Genomic DNA, 21,090 nt, shown 5'->3' on the forward strand with positions numbered 1-21,090 from the left:
ACTCCTCAAGAAGCCCAGGCTGAAAATATTTCCACTCTTATTGGTACACATGGACGTCATTAACTGTAAAGACATTAACTGTAAAGATCAAAAAGTACATGCTAGGGCCAACCCAGAAAAGAACATAAACTCTAGCAATCTAACACTAAAGCCATAGAGACATTTTGACAGCAATTTACTGAAGCTATTAAATATATATTAATCTTTTTCAGGCTAATCAGATTCATAAAACTTGAAGACCTTTGAGCTATATGGTAGGGCTATAAAAAGCTACATTAAAAAGAAATAGAAAAAATGAATTGCCAACTGTCATTCATATCTCAATCTGAGATGGAGAGGGCACAAAATTAAATTCTCAGGGAGAAGATTTAAAAAGAGAGGTGACTTTTTGGATATAATACAAATATAAATGCAGAATGTACAGAATGCTGTGGGTATTAAAAGTATGTTCAAAAGTGTGTTCAAACAACCACTAAACAAATTAGTGGAAGAAAAATCCATGGCGAGCTATTTAGCTCAACAAGAAAGATTAATCCCCAGCTCAGAAGGTTGCTAAGCCCGGGAATTCCAGAATCTGACAGTCTCTTAGAGAAGGTATCACTATTCCTTGGCCTGTTCTTATAGGTCTTCTTAAGACCACTGGTCACCTCTGTGTTTGCATAAACAATGTGCTGGGCCAGGTGGATCTTGGATCTCATCCAGTGCTGCTGTTTTTTGTTTTTGTCTTGTAGAGGGATCTTTGATCCAAACTCTAGTGGAAGTGTCCCCGTCTGTTGCAGAGCCAGGCAGTTTACGGGACCTCAGCAGAGCGCTTTCGTTTGGGAGAGCAGCTTGTCAGACCAGGGTTACGTCATGGCAGGTCTGTGAACCACCATGGTTGAACCACTAAGGAGCTCTGAGTATCACTGTGATGGCCTCTTGTCTGAGGCAATAAAGCTCTCTAAACTCTCAATAAAGCTGTACTGCACATGAATGCAATGTGGCTAGTTAGGATTTGGGGTAATACCAAGAGATGCAGTAATGCAGCCAGTCCCTAGGCAACCTCAACTGCTGAGCCTCCGGAAGAACCAGGTCTGTGTGCTAACTGCCCCCAAAGTGAGAAAGCCCCAGGGCAGTGCTGTGGCACAGACCTCTTGCGATTCCTCCAGGTGCAGCAGTCCCCACTCACACGAGTGACACTAAATGGCACCAAGGAAAGTGGCAGACACCAGACCAAAGTGAGAGCCAGTGGCTGTCTTGTCGTCAGAGCTCATAACTTCCTTTTGCACTCACCGTCGCTGCTGGGCTCCTCTGCTGGCGTGCTCTGCTCCACACCCTCAGGCTCCAGAAAGTCCCTCTTCAGCACCTCAATGATCTGCATTCTTCGCAGGCTCACAAGATCTACATCTTTTAACTTCTTTTCCAGCTGCTTCACCATTTCTTTGCCTGACTGGCTAGTCAAAATGGCAATCTGAAACAGATATCACAGAGTGAGTTCAAGAGCTGCCTCTAACCCTCATTTGCTGTCGATAGGAGATGATGCCTGGCTACTGCCTATCTGAACAGCACAGGTACCACGGCGGAGGGAGGAGAGAAGGATCTCTAAAATATCTCATCTATTCGGAAGCAGATTTAAAGGCATTCTTTAAGCTTTGGCTTTATTTAAGCAAACATAAAATGGATGCCGAGGCTCAGTGTAGGAATGGCAACAGCTTTTGTGCCACTGCTGGAAGAAGATGGAACAGGACCCGGTTCAGGGCATGACACAAAGAGCCTGTGAGTCACTGTGCTGCGACGAGATGTTGGAATTTAGACTAGAGAGCACTTAGCATCTTGTTTGACTTTGCACTGAGATTCAATGCCATTTGGGGCTGTATTTGGCACAGGAAAGACTGGGACTGCTGTTTGAGCAAGTGGCACAAATAAGTACGTATATATAGCAAACATAATGATCATTGTGGGAGTAGTGGGACCAATTGCCCTGGCTCATTGTCAGTAAATTTGGTATTGATACAACCTGTTATATGCTATCAAAGTGGATGTGCTGCTAGTTCCTGTGATGCAAGCCTAAGTCTCTTCCCTCTGTCTTTCTTTTTAAATTTATTTTTAGTAGCTCTGCAATCCAGTGATTATATGACTTTAATTCATTGATTTTTTTTCTTCTATTCTTCTTGGCTGAGGAGGAGAACTAGGAAAGGTAAGGCTGCTTTTCACTCAAGGCTCAGTATTATAAAAGAGAAATGAAAATAACTTTTTTTTATTTTTGATCAATACTGTAAGCCATAGTTTATTGTTAATCACTAGCCAATATAAAGATTTGGAGTCTGATCTGTAACTTGAATGTTTGGAAGTGGCAGCCACAATGTGCTTTCTAGAAGCAGCTGTTCTGCTGCTGAGAGATGCTGTTTGCTAGTCAGGTGTCTGCAGATGCTGCACAGCAGCAGAAAGACTCAAGCTGTTGCCTGACCTCTAGGAACCGGTCACATTTGTCACAGCACTTTGTGGTTTCACAGGCTCCTGCTGCAGCACGTTCTTGCTCTGCCGTCTCGCAGACACAGGCAGGTAGGGTTTAGCGATTGCACTGCTGGGTCCTCAAAGGCTCCTCCTTTCCTTTGTGGCAGGGAGCAGAAACTGCCTGATGAGTTTGTCCACTTGGGAACGGGGTCTTCTTCATTCCTGCAGCAGACAGGTATGTCCTTGCTATAAAAAGCTGAGTATAAAAGCAGGACTTCCCAGCTGAAATTAGGGCTACACTTGCCTCCTCCAGCAGCTACCAGACTCCAGGCTAGTGTTCTGCGAGCACAGAGGGTGCAGGGACATATCCTTAGTGTTTAACTGTGAGGTGCTAGAAATAAAGAAGGGATTGTGGTCTCCTTTTGGGAACTGACAAAAAATGTCTAACAAGGACTGTTCTTGAGGTGGGGGGAGCTGAACCATCTAAAAGACACTATCAACTTTTGCAGAGCTATAGATAGAGCATTTGCTACACTGATACATCTTGATTTCCTCAAAACCATGGCTATACTACACCTGTAGCCTATGACCTCTCATTTGTCCTCTGAACAACCCCAATGACACTAGCCCATGGTGGTCCAGGCACCAGAAGAAAGTTTGCCACATACAAAAACTGAGCTTCATCCCTTCATGTTGCCCCAGCTCCCTGATATAGTCCTTTAATGCCATTATACTTCCCGATCTGGAAAACTGGGAATTCCCATAGGGGAAAACATGGGCTACAGGTTACTTGAAAGGTGCTTTCTTCCTATCGTAGACTGACCACGTCTCTTGTCCTGCTGCTGCTGCTGAGGCTCAGCTTCACTGGTGCTGCTGCTGTTGTCCCTCTGAAGTCAGGATCTCAAAAGAGTAGGCATTTTCAATACTTTAATAAACATTGGGGTTTAACAAATTATGGGTTGTAACAAAATCTGACTCCTATGCCTACAGTCAGTTAGGAATATTTTTGCCTCTTTGTGATTCTACTGTTATGGAAATGGCCATCTCCTGAAGACTGCTTCTGATTTGCGCAAGCAAGGTGCCAACAGTGCTCATGTGCCACAAACACTGGCCACCCAGGTCTCACCCTAAAGAAACTGTACTTCTGCTATAATTTTAACACCTCCCTAAGAGCTCACATTTCTGATAAGAGCTCACACGTAAGTGTACTGCATCACCAGCCTCTCACATACCACATTTTTTCATCCCACTGCTGTTCGTAGTCCTGCCAGATCACCTGCTCCCCACCTCCCACTGCCGAGCGGCAGCGAGGGCTGCTCCTGACCCTGGGCGCCGTGCTGCCCGGGGCCGCGGCCGGGGAAGCCGTGTGCTCCTGCGCACGCAGCTCCGCAGCAGTCTTTTCCATGCGGGGGGAACTACGTGGAAACCTTCTTCTGGTTTAACTTGCGCTGTTTTAGAAGCTTAACAGCAGAAGCAGAAAAGGTCACTCATTCTGGAAGAGGAGGCTTTACACAGAGAGCTGATCATTTCCTCCACTGAGATGAGCCAGTGAATCTCAGCGACAGGTCTGGCCCCTCTCTGGCTGCCTTTTCTCCCCAGCCCAGCTCTGCACACTGTCTCTGCCCAGCGTCGTCCCTCTGGTGCAGTATTTCACAGATCGTGATCTGACTCGTTCCCACTCATTTACTCCTCCATCATTTCTGCTTGCTGTGCCCGGCAGCAAAGGGGGTCAGCGGGGTGCTAGGCAGCAGGGGCAGCAGCACAGCCAGGACTGAGGGAAGAGATTATTCCTCCACTATTCAGCACCTGTCAGACCACATCTACATACTGTGTCCCGTTTTGGCCTCCCCAGTACAAGAAAGATGTTAACAAACTGGAGCAAGTTCAGCAGAGGGTCACCGAGGCGGTCAGGGGGCTGCAGCGTTTTCCCCATCAGGAAAGGCTGAGGGAGCTGGGCTTGTCCCGCCTGGAGAAGAGAAGGCTCCCAGGTGACCTAACAGCAGCCTTCCAGTACCTGTGAGGCGGTTATCGAGGCGACGCCGCCAGGTCCTCTGCAGATGTGCACAGCAGGAGACGGCGGTCATAAACTAGAACGCTGGGGGTTCCAGCTTGACATACGGAGAAAACTTCTCCCCGCAGGGACAATCGGGCGCTGCAGCAGGGACCAGAAAGGTGGTGGCATGTCCATCCTCAGGGCCTCTCAGTACCCGACTGGACAAAGCCCTGAGCGAAGTGCTCTGATCTCACAGCGGGCTCTGCTTTGAGCAGGAGTTTGGACGAGGTGATTTCCTCAGGTCCCATCCAACCTGAATGAGCCTGATTCTTTGCTATTTCTTTCTCATCCGTGATGCTAACCTCTTCTGTAATCCTGACCTGTCTTTTCTTTGCCTATCCATCTCTCATGCACCACTTCTCTATCTCTGCCTTGGATCACAGCCTTCTTGGTGATAAATCAAGGTCTGCCCCTGTTAGAGAAGGAACAGGTATTCTCAGGATCACTGCCACCACTCGTCTCTGATACCAGCTCCGCAGCCATTCTTCCTTGTGCTGTGTCTGTGCTATACAAGTCATTCCACTTAACCCTGAATTATTTCTCGCAGGTCAGCTGATCGCAAGAGTGTAGGATCACAGTGCACATGCAACTGAACCGCGTGAAAGCTGGCATAATATCACAGGTTCACAATGTCACTTGCTTGCGTGGAATAAAAAGGCTTTCAGGTCTGCAACGCCACAGAAGAACACTCCATGAACACTTTCAGGGGGCCCAGAGCAAGAACTTCTCTGTATCTTCTGAGGACTGCATGGAATAGTATAAACATAGCAACAGCAAAAGTGAAGCAAATTCCTGCTACACTTGCTGTCCACTCTAGTTTCGGCCTTCTCTACGTGATAGCTTTCCCAAGCTATTTACAAACCAGCAATGCCGTTACGTAACAGAATAAAAAAAGTGAGGTGTGTTCAGATATTGGGATTGTAGCTTGGTTCCTCGGGAAATGAATGCCATGCTCTTGCGGGGGTAGCAGGGGAGGGAGGGGGAACAGACACAGGTCTGCACAAGTGGCCGTCCCTTCTCGCGAACTCCCTTCCTGGGAACCCCCAGCAGCAGGCAGCAAACAGGCAGTCAGGCTTCACCTGGGAAAGCAGAGGAGTTTGGGTGGAAACACAGCAGAATCAGAGGGAGCAGCAGTTAGTGCGGCTGAATGAGAGCTATCACTTGGTGGAGTGACGGTGATTACTGCCGGGAATACCTCGCAGCTACAGCAGAGAGACAAACGGAGGCAGCGGAGAGGTAGCGGGACAGGAGATGGTCACTGAAGAAAAGGAAAGATGACGTACAGAATGGCTCACCGCCTAGGAGCATCTCCAGAAAGATCAGTTTTTGTTTCTGCAATGGACGAGAGGCAAATTTATACTGTCCCTTCACCCCACCTACATTAGCACAGTTATGGAGAAAATCCTTACAATTAGATTTGTCCAAAGAGAACAGTAATTTTGTGCTTTCTTTTTGCAAACTTCCAGGGGAACTGCTGTGTGAGATGATAAAGGACAATTTTAGTGCAGTCATAGAGTGAATGTAACCTTCAGCTTATTCTGCCGCTCCTCAAATACTTGGTTTGACAGTGTTTTCCCTAACAATGCTGGGAATTCCATATAATCTAGGCCTAAATCCACTCCCCTGATGGTGACAGGCCACAGGTTTGGTGGGCACAGCCGGGTGGGCCCTTGACTCTGGCAGGAGGCTCTTGGGTGGAGGCAGAGGCGACTTTGCTGTGCCGCCGTCTCAGCCTTTCCTGTTCTGAGACAGAAGGCGGGTGCTCGGGGCTCCTGAGATACGCCAGTTTGGCTATCGGGTGTTGATGCACCAAAACAACATATAAAGCATTAAACGTCAATGAATAACAGACACTTCAGATAAGTCTTGGGTTAAATCTTAACTGCAGATTGCTGGAATCAACTGATTTATGAGGGCACTTAAACAACTAAGGCATTAAGCTTTTGAAACAGAAGGAAGAAATTGTACTGGTAGAACTTAACACTCATCCCATAGAAAAGCAGATTGAATTAGAGAGTCCTGAAAATTGAATAAAAGGAGGCTTATTTTATCTTGTCCATCCCTCACAGTCCAATGCAGGAGTATTTCTCCTAATATATTTTCTAGTGCTTTAAAGCATCATAAAAACAGAATTGCTACTACTCTTCACAGAGGAATAAATATCAAATGCCTGTGGGAGCTGTAAGTACTCATTCACTACACGTGCTCTTCCTGATACAGCTGCGGTTAGCAGAGTAAGTGCCTAGCTTAATGGGCTTACTACAAAGAAGTGTAAGTTATCCAGGCCTCACTCCCAAGAAGATATATATTTTTTGTCCTTGTTCTTCAAAAATACCATGTCTGAGCAAAAACATTCAAGTGCCTTCTGAGAGAAGAAAGAATAGAAATAAAAATCCAGCTTACTCTGCATAAAGTTCTTGTAATGAAAACAAAACTTCAGTCACTGAAGTATCTGAGGTAGAAGCTGCCATTTTTTAGAAACATGGTCCTTTGTAAGGTGAAATATCTTTCTCTGTTAAAGTGATCACCAGCTCTCATTTTCCAACAGTGGCTTGAGAATTTTAGGCACTTTTCTGCTCCTTTCTTAGCACCTTAATGATTTGGTGGTGCTATTCACCCTTATCAGAAAGACAAAGACCAAGGCACTATTTAGATCCCATTTAGGTCTGTAAAAGACTGATTCAGCCACCAGATTGAACTTCACTTACAGGTTAAATTTATGCAGAACTGGAAAGATTGCTAGCTTGGGGAAAAGTCTTTTGTCCTTGAAATTCTGCACAGAACTAATCTTTCTGCTGAACCTTCCCTCAAGATGGGCAACGTGATATATTGCCATTTGGAAGTTCTCAGCCCTCTATCCCATGTTGTGCTAAAATCAAATGCACACTTCAAATCTCTACCTACTTCACGTTATTTCTGTAGTTTTATTCTGGGTATTTTTCACATGAAATAGGAACATCACTATAAATTGTATTGACTAGTGGAGCCACAAAAAAGTTATTCTTAATTTTTTTTTCCATCATCTGCTGCTTCATAAGGCATTTATTCCTGAAAAACATTTGATGCCTGTGTCACAAACAGCTCAAGGTGAAGTAAGGCAGTGAAAAAAGGGAATGAAAGATAGTTAGCAGGGAGCAACTCAGAGGGGAAGCCAGGGATGGCAAGTGTGACTGATGCCTGTGGTATTTGCTGTTGTATGGACAAAAGAAAATTCAAAGTCTCCAGTGTGGGCATCAGCTTGAATGTGGTGAAGGGAAGGGGATTACACGTCCAGCTGTCAGTGACAGGCTTCTAGCTCTGCTTACAAGGGCTGCAGGCAGCTCCTACCTGTTCAGCCGACCCTCTGCAAGGGTTCTGTAATACCGTATGAGATATTCGCTGGCAGAGGTTCTCCTTGCAGCAATTGAAGTACAGCTTGCTGCATGACATTTCTGAAGAACACCTACATCTCCTGGGTTATAGAGTTCTCCCCCTCCCTCAAAAATCTTCCAAGCCAGAATCCATGCATGTTTGAAAGTGGGTTTTTGTTTGCTTGTTGTTTGGAATTTAAATACAAAAGCATACTATATCATTCTCTGGTTTGGGTCTGCTGCTATTGATCATACAAGTGTGGATCAGGCTGCAGCTCAGACTAGGCATGACAGCCAACGCTGAGCTTATTACTGACTCTATTCCAAGGGCCTCTTTAGACGGGACTGAGCATGCAGGTCTGCAGGGCCAAGGCTAATGTAACAAACCCTGAGAACTCACCGTTATCTGCTACCAGGAAGAGGAACATTTGGTTACCTACTGCAATTATCAGCAAAGGGGTATGTGGTCAAACTAATCCCAGAGTGAAGGACACCCAGTTACCCAGGCTAATCCAAGCGGGCGAGAGCAAATACAAGTTAGTAAATTGTCAGAAGAGGAGGAATTAGTGTTGCATCTATGCACACTGTTCCTATAAGAAAATGAAGTGGGAAGTGAGGGAGAGTGCTCTTAATGCTCTTAATCGGCTGCACCTTAATCAAGGCCTTGTAAAGTGCAAGGAGTGGGGATAAAGCCCTGTTGCTCCAGGATGGACTGGGTTTCAGCAGGCACAGTTCTGCCCTGAATCCTCTGGGGCATGGGGAAAGCAACCAGGCTGCACTGTCCTTTTTGTCTGCTGTAAAGGTGTCAGAGGGGTTGTCCTTCTTCCACATACCCTACGTGGGGACACATGCCAAGAAGAGACTTCATGCTCCTTGAGTTCCAGGGGCCGGCTGCTGTACATAGCTTACAATGGTCTTTTTAGCCTTTCCAGTTATTTTGGACAGCCATTGGCAACAATGGATTGTAAGGAACCCCCTCTGGAATCTGCACAATGGGAGCCCTGGGGAATTCCCAAGCTGTCACTGAGAGAGGAAAATGCTAACTATAAACAATCACTCTCTGGTACTCCAACTACTGACCATATATCCATTTTACTCTGAAAAGTGACTTAAAGAGGACAGTACCAAGACAATGACCATTCTGTAGGCTTTTCCTGTCCTTTGCTACTGTACCAACTAGTCTCACAATGAAATGCTTTTCCTTTGTCTGTATAAATGCACTTTTAATGAATTGTGGGCATACTTTAAGGCACAAGGAGGACTATTGCACAAATGTCCTATTGCTATCAGGGAAGGCTCCATACAGAGACTATAACCATGGCACATAACTGTAGGCTGAAAGAAAAATCATGTCCAGAAAGTACTGTGAATGTCTTTGCCTTCAACACATTTCTTCTGTGAAAGCAATCAAAATACAGCTTAAAAACCATCCAGTCTTAAATATTTGGAAATTAAATTCATTTTTCTGTACTGTAGGGTAAGTCACTCTCCATAAGTAACTCAAACTTGAATGTGACGTGTTTCCATGAGCATTCAGCAGATTGGCATATGGGCCTCTTTTGGGGGCTGATTTTGTTAATTCCTCCCTTCCTTCCACGGTACCTAGATACCACACAGACTACCATCTTAATGTGCCAACAGGTAGCAAGTCTGGTGGATGGCTCTCACTATCCCCCCACTGTTTTCTTACCTCAACCGAACTGCTTGTCGAGCCTGCTGCTGCTGTGTGTTTGCTGTACTGTTTGAACTGCTGCAATCCATCCTGCACAGCTTGCACCACTCCATTTCCCCCCTGTGGGAAACAGCCTTCTCGAGGTAGCGAACGGAGCTCTGAAATGCAGGTTTGGACTCGTGCAAAGCCTTCTTTCACTTGCTGCAAAACAGTATTCAATGAAATTGAAAGACTGGAAATGTCGAACTGATAGTAAGAAGTATTTTTCCATAATGTGCAACAAGGCTTTGGAATTCACCGCAGTGAGATAAGACTGTGGCCAGGAGCTTTGTACTATTCATAAAGCAGTGAACAGTGATAGGCATTAAAAAATAGCTGATTGCTATAGTAGTAACAACACACATGAGTATTGCTCAAGTTTCCAGCTGCCCACACATTGCCTGCTGCTAGCCAAAATGTGGTAGATCTGCATGCCCAGGGACGGTTCACTGCTCTGACTGTGCATTACACGCAGGCAAGACCTGATACATGAGAAGACGGATGTAAAAGAGTCTTTAGGACGTATGGTATCCCCAGCCCATTCCCCCCCACCACTGCCCCACATCCATGCTCCTTTACTCAGGGGGTTGTGGACTTCCAGAACCTGCACACAGGAGGATGTGGAGGCAGACTGTATCAACAGGTTCAATAAGGGCTTACGCAAACTCATGGGTAACAGGTCCATAAGCAGACATCAAGGGGAATAAACCAGGAGTGTACCCTCTAACATCCCTAGTACAACAGCTCTGGAACAGTGGGAGTAGGAGGAGAAGGAACCGCAGAGAGCAATCAGGCTGGTGCACTTCCCAGAACAGCCTCTCCTCTGCAGACCGTGCTGATGGACCGACAGTCCGACTCACTGGGGCACTTACGTTCTCATAAATAACTGCTCTTTTAGGACACTCACCAGCAATGATTATCAAAAGACCAGATATTGATGGAGGATCTGTGGAGCCTCTGTGGAGCATCTTGCTCCAAAGATGAGGTACTGGAGCAAGTGTTAAAAGGGAAAATTTATTCTATAGCTGTCACCTGTAAAAATTTCTTATTCTTTCAGGTAAACAGCTATTGCTGTACAATGATTGCCCCAAGGACAGCTGGTCTGACTTGAGCTCATTGAACATTATAAATGCACAGATCATTAACCCCATATTCGCTATGTGTCAGTCTCATGTACTGGTCACAGATAAAGGATTTCTGGCCATATTCTCACTGCCTACTGTGGTGATTTACATTACTTATAGTCCAGGGCTGCTGAACCCTTAGAACCTATATGTCGTTTAACAGTTTCTTGAACTTGGTATCACTTTGTACTGGTCACCTAAATCCACAGAAGGCAGTCTGCCCCCCCATCCTCTCTTTCTCCGCACAGTATTAGTTAAGGCTACGCACTGCGGAGTACCCAACCATGGTCTTCCCTGAGCATGGACGGAGCAATGCTACGGAGCACCCAGGAACCAAAGATGTTTGGAACATCTCTGCTGGCGTTGCAGAGGTGTCCGCTCACATGAGCTTCAGTAAGACCTGAGTCAAGACATATCCAGCAAGTAAACCGGCAAATTCTGGCCAGAGGAAGGATTATTGATGAACTCTAGCAAATCTGAAGCAATATATTACTTCCAGAAGTCACCTTCCTCTCAGAAGAGGCAGCATATCCCTCATTTGCCTCAGAGGCTTAGAGCTCTGACTCATCGAATAGCTCCTGAGCGGCCACAGTTCACAGCATGGTGGTCCGGGTGACGGAGTTATGAACCAGGGCTGCTCAGGCGCGTGTTCACAAACGGCTCAGCTGTTTCTGCAGATAAGGTGGGGCAGAGAGCTGGGACATCTCAAACCTCTCCTCAGAGCGGTGGAGATGGCAGTTTTAAGGAAAGACACCAAACTGTGTACTGGCCATACTCTACAGAGAGATGTCTCTCCGACACATGCCTGGCCCATTATGTCTATTCTGCTGTGAGATTAGTAACCTTCAGTAAATGCAGAGAGCAAAGAGATGGAGCCGGGAGCCTCTTTAAACTGCTACAGCAAAATTCATCTGTCAACCCCCAGATTTCTGTGGATGTCTGCCCTGAAATTCCAGGAGGCAGCTGCAGCTCACACAGATGTAAATCAGCTGTCTTAGGTCAAGTATTGCTCCTAGCAGTGGCAGAACAAGGCTCAGTACACACCGGCGGGCATCCTAAAACCCAGTTAACTACCTGGCCCTTGGAAGCAGCACCAGCAGAGTTGCATTTTTCTCGTACCCACACAGCTAGTTTAAACATTACCTTAAACAAGTCTACACAAGCTGCAATTTCAACTCCGGAATGTGCTCTGGACACAAGTTAAGCTTCTAAGCACAAACCGGAGTGGCTAACTATTTCTGGCTGCAGGTCACCGTTAGACTAGGAAACTGCTTTGGAGATCTCGCTGACAAGGGGAGTGAATAAAATGTTTTTAAAACTTGTTGACACTAAAGCGAGCCCATTAAATATACGGCTAATCTTGGATACTACTCAATATAAGATGTAGAGGTTAACTACAAAAACCTCTCAAAACCCCTTCCAGAGTTATTCAGTACTGTGAGTAAAAGCACCTCATTTTTCCAGGTGCTAATCGAACTGTCGAAGAGTAAGTTGCTGTTCAGTCTAAAGGATGTGGTGTAGGGGGGTGTTGTCACCCCTTAACAACTTAGGAGAACGACTGGTCCTACTTTATAAGAAGACTATGTGCCGGGGTAAGGAATCAGCCCAGAAGCTTGAGTTCTAGCTTGCAAAATTCAATGCATTTCTGGTCCAGGATGGACAGCATCCTCTAGGAAGGCAGAGAGGTGGTGCTGAGTGGCCCAAAGAGACAGGGGCTATAATAACATAACGCAGAATCACAGAAAATAGGCCTGGAACCAGGTGTGAAAAAGATTGCCTAGTCTATCTCTGCAGTCCCATGTCAGGATGAATTATATGTAAATTCATCCTAAGAAGCAAGACAAGCATCTGTTCTTAAAGTCTCTAATCAGAGAGATTTCACAATCTCTCCAGACAATCTTCTGTAGGTATCCCCCTAGTTATCCTTCTCATATTATCTATAACTTATTCTACAGAACAGACAACTCCATTTGCCACAGTCTTCTTGCAGATCACATTTTCTAGATTTATGATCACTGATGTTGGCCTCTGTCTTTCCCCGTGGTTTGTCTATACCTTTCTTGAAATGTGAAAACTTGACAAAATAATCCAGAGAGTCTTTACCATTGCTAAATAAAATGGAAGGGTTTATGGCATACTATACCAGATTGCATAAATGAGACTGCCCAGTATGACTATTTCTAACAGCCTGGCTTCATAGATTCTTGTAAAGTTTATGATATTTTATAATCCCAAACTTTTATTGCAGAGCCGCCAGTAATTATCCATCTGTATTTATGCTGCTAGGTATCCCTAGACAATTGTTCTTATTGACTTAGACCTATATATTCAGGACATTTCTCAAGTTTGTCAAAAATACTTTGAATTTTGATCCTTTCCCCTAAAATTCATGGAACCCCTTCCCAGCTGGAAACGTTTGTGCAATCAGCAGGTACACAGACCATTCACCTAATCTATGCACACGAGCAACTCCACAAATCCAGGACATGACACCCCCTCTTTTTAAACAACAAAATTCACTTCTTCTGTGAAGTCTACAAAAAAAAAAAAAAAAAAAAAACCACTTTGAGAATGATTCATTCTTCTAGTTATAAACTTGTAGTAAATAATAACTTTCTTTACCGAACTGCAACAGTCTACTGCATCCATGCTTGTTAGCTCCCAAGAGCCACAATTATTTCACACGTACCACGAAGGGAAGCAGACACTCCTGCTGGTCCTGCACCACGTAGACACTGAGCAGGGGAACACGGCAGGGACCTGCCAAACTGCACGCCAAACACAGCGTGTTTTCCAGCGCTTCGGAGAGCACCGAGCAGGTGTTGGTCCATGAAGGCGACGTGACATCCACGATGAGAATCCGCGATGGCTGCTGCGAAGGTGCTTTAGCAGCAGGAAACCCTCTCCGTGTTTCTGAGGTTACTTTCCTGGAATTCATGGCTCCTGAACATGGATACCAGATGTCCAGCTATCCATCTGCATCTGAACAGGAGAAATTCCTACAAAGAACAGCAATGGTATCAAAAAAGGCCAGCATGATGCAGCAAGAAAGTATCGCGTGCACACAAATGTTCCGCTGGGGACCACAAAGAACAGCCCTTTGTCCCTCAGAGCGTCGGACACCCGGGGTTAGCCTCCCCTCAGCGACAAACAGCTCAGTGAACGTAGCGTTGAGGTCGCCCAGCAGTATCTCGTTCTGTTCCAGAACACGGGGTGCAGCAAGCCCTAAAACATCTGCAATGTCAGAAACTCCTCCACAAAGCACGTGCCAGGCAAACGTCAGCTTTGATTCCCAGAGCTGGCGGGAGATGCTGGGACTGCTGTGAACGTACGTATGTATGGATATGCATGCATGTGTGTGTGTATGCATGCGTGCATGTGTGTGTGTGTATGTATGCATGCATGTGTGTGTGTATGCATGCGTGCATGTGTGTGTGTGTATGCATGCATGTGTGTGTGTGTATGCATGCATGCGTGTGTGTGTATGCATGCATGCATGTGTGTGTGTATGCATGCGTGCATGTGTGTGTGTGTATGCATGCATGCGTGTGTGTGTATGCATGCATGCATGTGTGTGTGTATGCATGCATGCATGTGTGTGTATGCATGCGTGCATGGAGGGAGCTGCGCTTCGTGCGAGTCACAGAGCTGTGCCGAACGGTGCAGATATCCGTCAGACCAGCTTGGTGGAGCCGCGAGCGTTTCAAGCGCAGCTTGCACAAGGAAGCGGACAATCAGGGCTCCTCAGCTCCTGGATTTCGTGTGTGTGGGAACAGAAAAGGTGTCGCAGTGCCCTGGGAGACCCTGGGTCCCCGGGGACAAGAGCGACCAGAGGAGAAAGCGCGTGGTTAGTCTCCCCCCCAACACACACCCCCTCTGCATGTTGCCTCGCAAACATCCAGCCTTTCGTCCACCAGTACCACCACGAATCCCTGCACGCGCAGGGCTCAGACGGCGGCGTTTGGGGAGACTTCCCCACAATCTGTGAGAAGATTTGACCGTTTCTGTGGACTAGCAGGCAGAGAAGAAGTGAGAAGCAAACGGGCGGCGTGTGTTTTCAGAGGTCCCGTGTCGTTCCCAGGCCTCGCAGCGCGTGAAGCGGAGGAGACTGCTCAGCCCCGCGCCCGGAGCGGACGCGGCACGGCTCGGCTCGGAGGTCTGGCAGCAACGTCTTTGCGTAGGCACATCCACAGACCGTGCAGGCGACTTTTGCTTCTTCCCCACCCGCCATTTCCCCTCAGTACCTATATCTTCAGCTCAACAGCCAACATTTTCCTGCTAAAAAAATTATTTTCCTCCCTCCACCAGGAACAAGGATGCTGTCTAAAATCTTCTCTTCCTTCCCTAAATCTAAGCATACCTGCACGAAGCACTCAGTGCTCCTTCTAAGGATATAAAAAAATACTTTAAAATTATGCTTCACCAGAAGTAACCATATGGATCTGCTCGTGCCCAGAAAAGTGGGTGTATAATTGCACATGTCTCTCCAATATGAACTAGAACAAATTCTTTCCTCTTACAGCTGTGTAAATCCCCAGCAGGTTTAGGAGATGTATAAACTGACCCTAGATTTACATGTCTGTGTTCTGGTGGGAATCCAAGCCCCTATGGATGCCCACGTGCAGCTCTTAATTTTGCCATAGGTTCAGCTGAATAATATAATTTTTTTCTCTTCCCTAAGGAGAAACACTAGTATATTCCCTGCAAGCCCCAGCGCTTTAGAGGAAGAATTTCTGTAGGTCTCGAAAAGAGAAATGCATTCCCATCTGATGGAGGTATCATCAGAAAAAAATCTGTGTTTACAGGAAGTTTGTCAGTGATGACAAAACAGACTGAATTTCAAATCTGAGGCTCACATTTCAGAATTGGTGAAAAAGTTTTACATATATCATCTATATATGCAAATGCATCTTGCTTTGACTAGTAACCTGAGATAATTTCAGTGGAAAGTGAAAAACCGCCAGGTACCACTTTAACCAGTGTCTCTCCTGGAGCTTTACAGTTTACAGCAGAATTTACTAAATGACTTCACTAAATCTGGAAAAACGTTTCCCTGACATTATTATTCGTAATGAGGCTCCTTAACGCTCCCCGCCGCCAGCCCCCAGCGCTTTCTCAAACAAGCGGGCAAAGCCTACCTCACAGTCAGACAGCGAAGAAAGGTTGGCCTTTCGGTTTACATTGGTTTCAGGGAGAAAACTGAGCCCTAATACTGAAACAGGTTTCCTGAATTTGAATGAACTCCCTCGTTCTTGGTACTTAACAGGATTGTGCTTATTTTAAGTGGCTTTAGCGAAATGGATCCCTCATCAGCTGAGTCCTTTATCAGCTGAAGGAATTTCATTCCCTCTTAATTGTGGTCTCTTAATTAACTTCTGCCTAGCACTACTCATGTGATGTATATGCAGTTCACTGTACAGTATTTGACACGCAGGGTAAACTGCCCATCTCGCTCTTACAGTCTGTACCCATTACCCCGGCTGTGAAGACGCTAGCTAACTAAATAATTCTGTATATGAATCTAAGTGGTTGCTAGGCAAAATCCTATCTTCATTTAAGCAGCAGGAGCACTGATAGAGAGGTTTGCCTAAGGGATTACACCGTAATGCAGCGTGCATGAGTGAGAAACGTTAGTTCTAGCAGTTGATGTGACATTAACTTATTGCTCAATAAAACAGAACTTATTAACTGTCAGAGCTAGTTGCTAACAGTAACGTAGATTTTGCTCAATAGAAGAAGACAGTAATTTTTCAGAACTACAAAGACAAGGACAGGAAGAAAACCTTGCCATATTGGGTGGGTTACGAGTGCTGATGGCATTCTGCAGCTGCCTATTATCATATCCTCTTAATTGGTTGCAACAATACAAAACCATTAAATAATATCCAAGTCTAAAAAGTGTAACTGAGAGGGAACACCCAAACCATTGGTTAAAAGTATACTAAGGTTAGTTTTCATCTCCTTTCTAGTATATAAACCAGCAAAACTTGGATCTATCTGTACTCTAAATGGGAAGAAACAAATACCAAAATCTGAATAATGAGTTTAAGTTAAAAATGCCTTATTGGGATAAACATATATACATTATATATATATATATAATATTATCACTGCTATATTGTATATTAATATACTATATATTATTATACATAATATACAATATGGAACACAATATATAATATATAATATATAATATATATATATTTACAGAGAAAGAGAGCCCCTACAGCCCTACCACTATGAAAGACAATTACTGTGACAGTGGTGTGTTTACAGAGAAGTAGGGAGCAAAACCAAAAAAACCTCGAGATGCCAAAATACGGAATACAAACTATTGGCAAGGAAATGCATGCAAAACGGTGAACAGTAATGTTCACCAGGTTTAAGGACAATAAAAACTTGTTCTTTAAATTATTAAAGAATAAAAGGTGCTTGTCAAACACACCAGGAACAAAAGAAATTCTGGAATTCAGATATATCTGCTATTAACGTATAAAGATGTATTTTTTAATGATGTAGAAGTGTTCAATCAATACTTTGATATGCACTTGGAAAAAAGCAATGGTTAATTACTCCCTTTCCCATCAGTGGCTAGAGAGGATGTTAAACAGCAGCTGCTAGAACCACAGGTTTTGCATTTCAGAAAGGGGAAGTTTGTACCTCGGAGTCCTTTGAACCGTTACTGTTAACCTTTAACTCGTCTCGCCACTGCGCAAGTTCCAGAGCAGCTGCAAGGCCCGTGTTAAACAAAGAGCACCAGACAACAATAGCCCGTTTGTCACGCTGTACGTACCAGGCGACCCAGAGAAACACCGACACAGTGCACAGTCAGTAACAAACTGAAAAGCGGTTGTGTCATCATGGGAAATGGACCTCACTAATCCACAGATTTTAATAGGATTATATATAAGCTTAGGTGGTAAAGACAGGAGCGTCAGCAGGGTATAATTCTATTTCTGTGTGACATTTAATTTAAACACATTTGCTTTTAGTCACCATAGCACTCTAAAAAACAGTGTAACCCCCCACTGAATAGGAGCTAGTTAATGGAGAAATTGCAGACAATATCTATAAATGAGGATTATTCAGTTGAAATGTTTCTACTGGAGTTCTATAACAATCTATTTTTTGCCTAATTAGATAGAAGATGGAACATACATAAAATTTAACTCATAAATCGTATAGAAGACTCAAAAACTGAGCTGCAAATAGTTGGAGATGGGGAGCACCACTCTACCGGCACCACTGCAGTCTCACCCTGTTCTTGCACTTTTCCCGAGGCATTTGCTGCGGGACACTGCCGGAGGCAGGTTCCTGGGAGAGACGGAGCTTGGGTCCTAACCCGTGTCACTGGTTTCATACACTTAATAGCTTGGAGTTTCAAACAAGCTGGTTTAAAAATGTGCCATTTTCTGGTTAGGCTTTGTGACCCTGGGAAATCTGAGTATTTCCATGTGGAAAACAGATCAAGCTGTACAAGTAAGTGGGGTTATTAGAGAGAAAAAAAAAAAGCAAGCCATGGAGAGAAGGGGCTACGTAGCGTGCATGGCCCCTGGTATACCGCTTCCGTGGGTACAGCCTTTTGGTCTGGAAAGCCTGGTAAGCAAGGCATTTCTTTTAAAATAAACAGATAAACAGAATAAAACAGGATAAACAGAATAAAATCCAATAAACAAAAAAAAATGTTGGCATAAAATCAAGCTACTGAAAATAAACTTATTCAAGATCCTACGTAACAAGAGATATTACTCATTTTTCTATACACCAGCACTAACAGCCAATAACAAGTAAGAGGTTTTAGACTTGCTCTTTTACTAATATGAAATCGCCAAACCTTAGTAAGAATAGTCACCTTATCATAACACTAAACTCACTTGTTATAACCTTTTTCAAAAGTTTTTTCTTTGCCTGAAAAGAGAGGAAGCGTAACACTATAGCAGTTTAGAAAAGAGGTATTGCCTATTTCAGAATCACTGATGATGATGCAGCAAATGACCTTGAATGTTTATGAAGCAAAGCGCTGACAGACGAGTAAGAGAAGGACAATAACACAGACATCCCAGTGCCCTGACAGCACGACTGGCCGGCTCCCCAAACCCACCAAGAAAGCTGGGTGATCACGAGGGACTTCTGTTTGAGTGATGTGCTGGAACTGTCACAATTACAACTTTCTAGTTTCCTTCTGTAACTCTTCTGCTGCCTCATTATTTGCACCTTTTACATATTTATAGACAACCATCATATCCCTGCCCAGCTTTGCCTTGAAAGGCAAGGCTCTTCTAGTTGCAGCTCATAAAATAGGCTCTGCATTTCCTCTGATAATCCCACTAACCCTTCCCTGCAGCTGTTCCAGTCTGAATATTTCTTTACATAATTAATTTCTGTACATATTGGATTCAAATTACATAAAACATTCCAGATAGCATCTCACAAGCAAATTTATAATTGTTCTGACACTGCCCCTGAATAGCATTGTCATATATGACAACTGGGAATAGGAAAAAGGTGCTCTACACTCAGATGATAAGCCAAAGCTCATAATATAGTATATATATTTTTCAGTTTTGGTATACATAAGGTATAGCTTAAGATTTTTCATCTCTGCAAGTTGTCTTTGAGAATATTTATAAAAAAATTGAATAAATAAATTCTACCGGATACAAATGGCAGAGCACAATTCGTGTGCTAAATATCAAGTATATAAATCCTACAGTATTAATTTACAGACACTGCAAATGCAGATGTATGTGTTCAGACGACATGCTGCATCCCAGACCGCTTATATAAGCACCTCTTGGCCTTTCAGTTTTCAGTCTCACAATCGCAGCGTTAGAATTCGTATTTCCTGTGGGTTTTTTCCCCTGAACAGCTTTGGGAAGCGATATTGCCTCATTCAGGGGCCCGGGCACAGACGGACTCCCAACCCAGGACAAGGGGCTCCAGCACGCGCAGGCCGCACCCCTCGTCCCCAGTCGCACGACATTGGCGCAGTGAAATCCCCGCACCTTAAACGCACGTCCCGCCCGGCCCCGCGGAGGTGCCGAGGACGCGGCGGCGACGGAACGGGGCAGCCTGCCCGCCGCGGGCCCGTCCGTCCTCCGCAGCGCTGCCGACGCCACGCTCCCCGGGCCCTGCCGCAGCGGGTGCCCGCAGCGCGGCCTGCGCACCGGGGCCAAGCGCCCTGCCTCGCCCGGCCTCCGCTAGCAAAATGGGGCCGCCCCGCGAGGCAGCTTCCCCGGCCCAGGGCCACCTGCCGCGGGGAGACCCCAGGCTTGGGGCCGGGGCCGGGCCACAGACCCCCCACCCCACCCCGCGGCAGCCATGCGGGGCAGGAGCAGGCCCTGCCTGTGGCTCCGCGTGGGGCCGGCGGCACGCAGCAGCCATGGCGGCCCACGGAAGGAGGCCTTGGGTGGCCGGCCCGGCCTGCAGCACGGCCGCGCGGAAGGCGGCACGAGGAGGGCCCTGCCGCGGGCCGGGAGCCGGCGTTACCTGCAGGGGCGTCTGCAGGACGCAGGTGCGGCTCGTCCGCGGCACCAGCAGCCCCCGGGGGCGACGCACCGGGCTGGAGCCCGTCGGGCCTCCCCGGGCGGCACCGGCGGCACCTGGGCCCGGCTGACCCGCCTCCCGCACACGGGCACACAGACGTGTTCACGTGTGTGCTCACGGACACCCGCCTCCTGCACACGGGCACACAGACGTGTTCACGTGTGTGCTCACAGACACCCGCCTCCCGCACACGGCACACAGACGTGTTCACGTGTGTGCTCACAGACACCCGCCTCCCGCACACGGCACACAGGCGTGTTCACGTGTGTGCTCACAGACACCCGCCTCCCGCACACGGCACGCAGACGTGTTCACGTGTGTGCTCACAGACACCCGCCTCCCGCACACGGGCACACAGACGTGTTCACGTGTGTGCTCACGGACACCCGCCTCCCGCACACGGGCATGCAGACGTGTTCATGTGTGTGCTCACAGACACCCGCCTCCCGCACACGGGCACGCAGACGTGTTCACGTGTGTGCTCACGGACACCCGCCTCCCGCACACGGCACACAGGCGTGTTCACGTGTGTGCTCACAGACACCCGCCTCCCGCACACGGCACACAGGCGTGTTCACGTGTGTGCTCACGGACACCCGCCTCCCGCACACGGCACACAGGCGTGTTCACGTGTGTGCTCACGGACACCCGCCTCCCGCACACGGCACACAGGCGTGTTCACGTGTGTGCTCACGGACACCCGCCTCCCGCACACGGCACGCAGACGTGTTCACGTGTGTGCTCACAGACACCCGCCTCCCGCACACGGGCACGCAGACGTGTTCACGTGTGTGCTCACAGACACCCGCCTCCCGCACACGGGCATGCAGACGTGTTCACGTGTGTGCTCACGGACACCCGCCTCCCGCACAC

The 21,090-nt window shown here is 46.5% G+C and overlaps 1 protein-coding gene across 1 annotated transcript in view; it reads right to left on the reverse strand.

The window, feature by feature from the left end:
* M1AP (meiosis 1 associated protein) overlaps positions 1–20,206 on the reverse strand; it is a 33,390-nt gene extending 13,184 nt beyond the window's left edge. The window contains exons 1-4 of the mRNA XM_064503953.1: positions 20,161–20,206; positions 13,361–13,670; positions 9,527–9,709; positions 1,273–1,450 (exon numbers count right to left, since the gene is read on the reverse strand). Coding sequence (XP_064360023.1) covers positions 1,273–1,450; positions 9,527–9,709; positions 13,361–13,609 — 610 coding nt within the window. The 5' untranslated portion in view covers positions 13,610–13,670; positions 20,161–20,206. The remainder of the gene's footprint in view (positions 1–1,272; positions 1,451–9,526; positions 9,710–13,360; positions 13,671–20,160) is intronic.
* Positions 20,207–21,090: the final 884 nt, after the last annotated feature.

The sequence above is a fragment of the Dromaius novaehollandiae genome, unplaced genomic scaffold (assembly GCF_036370855.1).
Source record: "Dromaius novaehollandiae isolate bDroNov1 unplaced genomic scaffold, bDroNov1.hap1 HAP1_SCAFFOLD_70, whole genome shotgun sequence".
NCBI classification, from domain to species: Eukaryota; Metazoa; Chordata; class Aves; order Casuariiformes; family Dromaiidae; genus Dromaius; species Dromaius novaehollandiae.